The sequence below is a fragment of the Bombyx mandarina genome, chromosome 04 (genome assembly GCF_030267445.1).
Source record: "Bombyx mandarina strain Sakado chromosome 04, ASM3026744v2".
Taxonomy (NCBI): Eukaryota; Metazoa; Arthropoda; class Insecta; order Lepidoptera; family Bombycidae; genus Bombyx; species Bombyx mandarina.
Genome location: NC_143211.1, coordinates 3,199,204 through 3,207,916, shown reverse-complemented (window position 1 = coordinate 3,207,916; position 8,713 = coordinate 3,199,204). Strand labels below are relative to the sequence as shown.

Genomic DNA, 8,713 nt, shown 5'->3' with positions numbered 1-8,713 from the left:
GCTTTCAGTATTATGAGATATGCGTTTATTTACTATCTTTGCTTATTGTATCTTCAATGATAATTACAGCTGACACACCCTGAGATACGACGTCGAAGATTCAATTCTAGTACATAACAGCTATTGCACCTTTCAAGTACCAACCCTATAAATCCTATAAAAGCGTTTGAACATTATGAGCTATATAGGCATCTTGGTCTGGATAACCATTGCCTTAATTCTTCTCCTTACCAGGCGAGGTTTCTCCTTACCTTACCAGAGTGAACTCTTATAGTATATGTGTTGCATAACTAGATGGCGTTGTAATAAAATACAGAAATTGCTAACACATTTATTTCCATTTAAAAGTATTTTTCCAGGGGTTCCCCTAATATAAGTTCGAGTTTTCTAATGGCCTCTTTAGTGCAGGTTTCGATTCTCTGGTCACCGTCTTCTAAAAGCTCAGCTAAGAATGGTACACTCTCGGCTAATAGGGGCAGCCAACTGCTTCCTAACTGTGTTGCCATAGCTACTAAACAGTCTAAAGCTGTTAATCTGTAAAGTAATAAGATGATCTTCAATAATTAACTAAAAACAATATAAAATTAAGCATTTTTTTATCTACGTCAACAACAAAAAGGTGACATTTAAAATAATTTCGGTAAAGTTTGCATGTAAAACTTTTTCATTTTAATATAGTTTGAACTTTATTCTTTATTTACTTTATTAATTTACTTTATTAATGTACTTTATTAATTACTTTACTTAATTAAATGAATGTACTTTATTAATTTGGATTAAATTAAGCAATAAAATCATTTTGCCAATATAATTTTATTTTAAATTACCTTATTTCCGCATCGTTATTCCTAGTTTTCAATAATATCTGGTAGTTTAGAAGCTTCCAAAGCGAATCGTCTGCTGTCGCCACTGCGAACTGTGATACGCACGGAATAATATTTTCTATCGCTCTCGCTTTAAGGTTCAATATTCCGCCTACAGTATTTTCTAATTGATCCACAATTGGCTGCATCATCGTTTCAAATCGATTTTTGTTGACGAATTGCTGGCTATCATACAAAAACACCACATGAAGTGTCTTTATTATGTATTTGATTAGGATTTCACATTTTTCCTCGTCGTCGAAGTAAAGTTGTTCGGTTTTTGTGTTATTACAGCCGTCGAGCAAATCAGCAGCGTTCTTCATGAAGTGAGCCGCGAACAAGACGAAAAGACCTTTTAGTTTCTCCGCTATAGCGCTGCTCAATCTGTATGAATTAAATGATACACGAATTATAAATTATTCAATACTATCTTTCAGCGAGGTGAGCGTTGAAGGAATAACATCGTGTAATAAAAATCAAACCCGCAAAATTATAATTTGCGTAATTACTGGTGGTAGGACCTCTTGTGAGTCCGCACGGTTGTAATTATGCTTGAGACCTTAGAACTTATATCTCAAGGTGGGTGGCGCATTTCCGTTGTAGATGTCTATGGGCTCCAGTAACCACTTAACACCAGGTGGGCTGTGAGCTCGTCCACCTATCTAAGCAATAAAAAAATAATAATAAAAAGTACATTCATTTTCTACATGGATACCAAGTTTCAAGTCAATCGGATGCATGGTTCAGTAGTTATAACGGAACATCCGTAAAAACCACTGTAGGTTTACATATTAGTATAGATATAGATTAATAATGAATTTAATATTTTTTACATTTTAATCGAAAACTAAAAGAAAATGGCTCACCTGTAGAATGTGATAGCTCTATCTTTGTGTCCGTCGACGTTCGTCCTAATAGCCCAATCGTATATCTTAAAGTATAACGGTCTGAAACTGGACTCCGAAAGCTTCAGAACAAGAGACACCAGCGCGTTCACCACTTCATCCTCAGCTCTGTCCACTACATCACTGTCCACATTCTTGTCGACCGCGTCACTGCGCAACTGCAGTGCTGTCAGGAAGAGGGAGGTCAAGTCCTGCTGTAACGCGGTGAAGTCAGCGGGGGTCACGTTGGCGAAACTATCAGCCAAGACCGACATGACCGGTCCTATCGCGTCGAATTTCTCCTTTTCCAATAACAGCTGATGCGTTTCGCTCACAACCGGAATCAAAACCCTCGGAGGTATTGAATCGGCTATTTTCTTTCGTATATTCGATAGTTTTGTGACTATAGCGGATACTTTACTGCACTCCAGATCGGCGGCCTGCCATTTGGCCAATAATATAGAGTACTCGTATAGAACTTTCTGTAGATACGGACTTAGGAACAGAGGTAGGCTTTCGACGATTTTCGCTATGGCCGTCACGGTACTGAGTAAGATTAGCTCCGGTGTTTCAGCTTTTCTCTGCCTCTTCAGTACTTTGATCAGGGCAGGCATGAATCTACGAAGGCTGACTAGGGCGTGCGCTTTCAGATTGCTGCACAATTCGGCCAAACACAAAACAATAGAGGCCATGACGTTTCCGGAAATGCTTTGGTTACACGTGTACTCTGTGACCACTTCGAGAACTGCTTTGAATGGTTCTGGATCCTCGGCTGCCAACATCCGGGTCAATAGCTTCAAGGAAAGAAGGGCTGTCTGTTGGTTCAGTTCCAATTCTTGGGCTGCGACGTCGTTTACGTTGCTATCTTTGTTTTCCACAGTTTTCACAATATCCAAGAGCTCCGGTATTAGTGAATGCAAAATTTCTCTATCGACTTCGGCAAAGATTTCTGGAGTGTTCTGTATTTTCGAGTTCAATAATTCCATAGATTTCCTTCGGACCGTTTGCAAGGGATACTTCAATAATCCTTTAACAACGCCCAAGAACATCTGAGCCGATAGCAGATTGTTCGTATGGTCTAATAAGTCGTAGCTGTGGTGCAACATCACCCGCCAATACTTAGCTGTCTTCTCGTCGGACACTTTGGAAATTGACTGTATGAAGGTTAGTATGTTCACGATGAGATTCTTGTAGTGAGTTTCCATTTCTTTCGGAATCTTAGCTTGACCACAGTGGTGGATAAATCGGGATGACGCTAAGCAAGCATTCATAAAAGTTATTATAACGTATTTGTAGTGACGGAGTTGGATTGCCGTGTGACCGTTCACGCTAAATATCTCACTTGGATCGATATCAGTCTCCATTGACTCGTCGTCTTTTTGTATGGGCAAAGATCTGATGTACAAGATTAATTTTATGAAATTTTCCAGGCAGACCTCTGGTGGGAATTCAAGGACGACATTTTGGCCAAAATCGAGTCTGTTAAGTGGCGATTCTCGGTCGGCCAATGTTCTTGATTGCCTTTTATCCTTCTTCTTTGGTTCATTGAAATGGGCAATATGAGTTTCTATTAATAAAGCTAGGAACACCCAAAGGAATTGACTTGGTCCCAGTGTTTCTAGCAGTTTTTTGAACAATGGTAACCTTCTGTGTTCGGGAACATGCAAGACAACGTCAGCGAATATACGAAGCACTGGGACGACTCGATTCTGAAGCTGCTGCAATTCCTTCTCCGTGTGATCTTCAATGTTTTTGTCTAGTTTCACTAAAATAGGTATCAAAGTTTCTATAATCTTTGTAATTATCTGGAAGCTGTACGCATCGTCGTGCCTGAGAACCGATGAACCCATGAAAGTGAAAATTTCCATTGTATGATTGAGAACTTGCTCTGGCAACATGTACGCTGCGTGCGACAATAGGATCAATGCATGATGGTGAGTTTGAGGGTTCTGGGTCCCCCTGATGCATTGGACAACCAAGTCTACATCGAAGATATTCTTTAAAGATTTCAGTTGTTGAGCGTCTTTGTCGTTTACGTATTTTTTACAGAAATACCACAATGAGGACAGGATTAATTGTTTTGTGTATTCGACGTGCGATTGCTCTTCGAACCTCAAACACCTTTTCAATACATGGAAGAGGATTGTCACGAAAGTATTGTCAAGTTTCATTTTCTTTTTTGATTGGACATATTCGAGTAGGGTCACGCCCAATCTCCATTCGTTGGTTTCAGCCAATTGATATGATAACATTGAAACCGTGTGCTTCTTCTTTTTCTGCGCATTATCAGCGGGATCCTCAGCATTCACCATGCCCTCTAAAATTGGTTTAAAATCTTCGAAAGCAAGTTGAATTTTCTTCATTACTTTCGAGGCTACGCTTGAAATTTTTGAGTTGTTGCTTACCGCACCAGCTAAGCTAATGAGGTAAACTAATTGTTTTCGTTTTTCATCGGGAGCTTTTCCGAATACATCTTCTGTTAATTGCCTCATTATGAGAACAGCGGGACTTGTAAACGACTGATCTTCTTCAAGTACACATTCTCTGTATTCTTTCAAGCCCAATTCAATGATATTCCAGACTTGGTCTTTTGTAAAAGTCGTAACGGTTGACTCGTTGATGAAAGAAAATACACTTCTGAACAAGTTTGATTCGTAAATATCGAATGTCAATCTATTGTTGTCTTTATCCTTCAACAATTTCGTGAAAGGACTCAAACATGGCGTAAGTAAGGGAAATGTAGAAGCGTTGTCAAGATGACTCAAAATTTTTAGGAAGGCAGATTTTATATGGCTCGGTGTCTTTTCACTCAGCAAGCCCGTGAGTCGTAATAGACAGTTTCTTCTGAATAGTTTTTGTTGTTGATCTTTCTGTGTAAAAATTGTTTTCAGAACCTGTTGTATCTGGTTTGGATCTAGCAATAGCTCACTTCTGTGTACGAGTAGCTCTTCTAATAACTTCACATACAATAATTTGTTGTCAGGTTTCTCTCGAAGTAATTTTTCTATGAAGTCTACTATGCATTCGCGTATAGCAGCAATCGGGTTGTTCAAATTTAACAAGATAACCAAAATGACGACATCCGAATCAAATAGCCACTTCGCATTATTTTGTACAGCAATGAAGTTAATTAATAATTTAATACTTCTTAGTTGTAATTCTGGTGCGATCACATCTTTAGGGTCAGTGGCATATAGAATATGTCCGCAGGCGAAATTAGCTACAAAATCAAACTTCTCTTTAGGGTTGCTGAAGAATTTATCTAGCAATTTTTGTAAAAGCTCTACATAATTTTCTCCGTAGCCGGGTATAGCACACCCTGTCATACATATTTCATACAATCTTCTTATTAAAATCATATCTATTGTCCTTAACATATTACACCAAGGTTTAGTAACCCCCTTAATGTTGACATCTTCAATGACTTTACTAAATATGTACTTTATAACTTCAAAGAGCATTTTGTTTTCTTTCGCTTTCATTATAAATTCTGGCATGATCTCGGCAGAGAAGGGCACTTCACCAGTACTCTGAACAATTGATCTGTTCTCAACAGATTCCAGCAGTAAATTCAGTAAAGCGGTGACTTCCTCGACTGCTACTTTCTTGAATGTACATGTTTTAAGGAGAAGATAGAAACATATGTTCAGAGTATCATTCTTATCTAGCTGATTTTCATTTAATAGATCATCGAAATCAATGGCGTTATCTATGAACAAAACTTGAAATATTTTCTGGTTCACTTTACTATAGTCAGATAGATTTTGTAGTTTTTTTAAAGCTTTATTTGTCAGTTCAAACTTTTGGCCCCATTGTGATTTCATGATTTGAATACAGATCTCGAGTTCCTTTTCATCTCGTGGGAATAATAGTGGTAGGATTGCTAATACAGTGTCTTGATTCACGGGTAGCAAATTCAATGAACAGAATTTAACTATAGCTGTTTTTATAGTAGCCTTCCATTTTTTCGATCGCTTTGATATTATTCTTATGAATGCGTTAGTAACATCAACCTCATTAAGAACTTGAGCTAAAGATTCATTCGATATTTCTAAGACTGCATTAACTACAGCAATATGATCATCGTTGAATCTTTCAAGAATGGATTCTTTCACGAAATCTGGATTTTGTAGTTTCAGAGCTCTGAATTCTTTTTCAATATATCTCACGGCTTCCATACGTAGATTTGGATTAGTGTGGTTTAGGTTTTCAAACAGATACGTACCGCCCACTTTGTGAGCTATAGCCGGTTTAAATCCAAGTAGTTTTGAAAGTTGACGCTGTCGTTTGGGAGTAATATCACTTTCAGAGTTCATTACTGAAGTTATAACCTTGTCAAATGCGTCAGGGTACTGGCGTTCTATGTTTTTAAGGAGTATAGCATACCACTTGATGATTTTGGATGAAAAGTCCTCTTCATCTATGATTTCAATGTCACTCTCACCATCGGCTTGTTCATCAGCAGTAGGTAATTGATATGCATCTAGGATGCACCTGTAATGGTATTTTTGTCTTTAGTGTAAACAAGTACATGACCTTGAGCTATTATGAAGGTATATACATATAAGGGGGTGAACATGCCACTATTTGAAATTCTGATAAATTCTCAACAACTTCTAAATAAGAGTTATTTCTTAAATTTCAACAATAAGGCATGATTATGGTGGACATGTCCTTAACTGGTCATCTCATTAGAGGGATTCGTCATCACAGACACAGCCCACTGAGTTTCTCATTGGATTTTCTCAGTGGGTTAAGATTTCGATCCAGTGGCAAATTCGGCAAAGCACTGCTATTACTGGGGTAGATGTTAGCAAAATTTCTCAGGCTGAGCCCCGAGGGCTCTCTTACACGTTTGATGAAGCTAGCAGAACCGCTCGAAGTTACTAGCAATAGGTAGGAAAAAAAACACCTTAAGCATGTTATAAAACACAAAACCCGCCAACATCTAGACTCACTTAGATATAGTCAAGTGAGTACAAGTGTGATAAACATGATTCTTAACATGTTCAGCACTCAGAAGGCTTGATATTCAAAAAACAAGGTACAGTAGCATTGCAAATGTAAATGAGTGAGCACTTCCTATTAATATACTAGAGAGTACTATTATATATGTTTTAATGACTATTCTTTACCAATAGTATCACCATAAGTATTCAACCATAGATTTGTTACAGCAGTTGTTCTACAGAATATAATTGAGAGTTTGACCTCATGTCTGCTAATGCTCATGCTTTGGTTTCTGCTAAACAGCTAAAACTAAGCTGTCTCAAAACTTAAGGGCTCATATTTTTATAAAACAAAAAGCTGAGATACTTACATTATAATTTTTTCAGGATCTTGGTTTTTCAAATCAACTTCCTCTATCAATATATCTGGCAAAGGGCTGTAAGTTTTAAATTCCTCTACACCTCTCTGTGCTAGAGGCAGAACTTTCTTTAAAAATGCTAACACAAATGGTCGAATGTTAGTCTTTTTAGCTACAAGTACTTTTATATGACCACAGAAGGTATGCATCATGTCCACAGAAATATTAAATATCACATCCGACATTTTAGTTATGTGCTTTTGGTGTTCATACATCATAACTATAAGAAGAACTACATCATATGACAAATCAAATTCAGTTGTTAGCATCCTATCCAATATTTGATTGAGGGTTTTTTCTTTGAGTTTTGTTTTTGTAAACAGATAGCCTATAATGATGTAACAAGATGCCCGGAAGTCAGCTATGGGTGACTCAATGCCTTTCATAAGTGTTGGAAGTAGTGCGGTAATCATTCCTTCACTAACATTTTTTACTGTACTAATAGTCCCCACAGCGACTTGACAGAAAAAGGCATATATCGTATTTAACTGCGTAGCTCTTTCTTTGTACTCTTGTACATATTTTAGCACCATTTTAGCTATGAATTGTAGAGTTCCCATATTAGAAGCACACTGATTGTATAAAACTTGGTTTCCTAAAGGAATACCATTTTTTTTTATTGGAACAAGCCAAATCCATCTATTTGAAGCATATTTCAGGTCCATTAATTGAACACATCTCACGAATATCATTGTGCCATGGTATGGTAGTATTAGTGCCATCATGGCATCTTGGTTGTACTGATGTATGTGGTATCTGTTTATTAGCCATTCTAATGTTTTATGCGCAGACTGTAGTAAATAGTACGGAGACAATTGAAGTAAGAACTTCTTAATGTTCTGATCCAAATTTTGATTGACCTCTTTAGACTGTACTGCTCTTTCAAACTCTTTGGATGAGCGACTGAATAAAGTGTCTTGGTATGTGGAGAAATCGGGGCAAAGTGCTATGAGCTCTTGAAGACCACTCAAGCCGATCTCGTAGAAGGTGTCACGGTCCTTCGAAGCTGCCTCTGAAGGGTTAAATAGCAGCGAAACTTGTATCGTCGACTCTTTGTATATGGAAGATTGCGGTGCCTTCAGCTTTTGTAGCTGTTGCGCTAATGACGTGGTTGCCATTTTTTTAATATCGTTTTTAATTCTGTAAAGGTAAAACAACCGATAGATCACATGTTTTTAACATGAATAATGTTAGCCTTAAATAACCTTCAATTTACATGTGTTAAACTTACCCAAATAAATGATAATATTTTTAACAAATATTATAACTGAAGTTTTAAAGAGTTATCACTAACAATTTCATATTAGATATAAGTAGTTTAATATAATATATAATTCAAAATTCAACCTCAATGCAGATGAGCAGTATAAAGGTACCGTCAATATTTTGGTTGTTGTTGTTATTGGATTCGTCATTAGACACGCAAAAGGAACATAGGTCATAGAGGAAAAGTTTTGCGACAAAAGCCGAAGTCAGGTCTGCCTTTTGAAAATTGAAATGGAACAAATACTTTTTAGCGGGAACGCGAGAAGTGAAGTTGTGCGATTTGTTTTATTTTATCTATTTAGTGTTTCTTCAGATTTAAATGTGTAATAACG

The 8,713-nt window shown here is 37.2% G+C and overlaps 1 protein-coding gene across 1 annotated transcript; it reads right to left on the bottom strand.

The window, feature by feature from the left end:
• Positions 1-319: 319 nt before the first annotated feature.
• Positions 320-8,485, bottom strand: l(2)k09022 (HEAT repeat containing 1 homolog l(2)k09022). The gene is made up of 5 exons (XM_028182593.2): positions 8,347-8,485; positions 7,068-8,255; positions 1,730-6,241; positions 828-1,247; positions 320-534 (listed from the first exon to the last, which is right to left on the bottom strand). Exons 2-5 carry the CDS (start codon positions 8,231-8,233, stop codon positions 342-344), a joined length of 6,291 nt encoding a protein of 2,096 aa, XP_028038394.2. The 5' UTR covers positions 8,234-8,255; positions 8,347-8,485; the 3' UTR covers positions 320-341.
• Between the last annotated feature and the right edge of the window lie 228 nt (positions 8,486-8,713).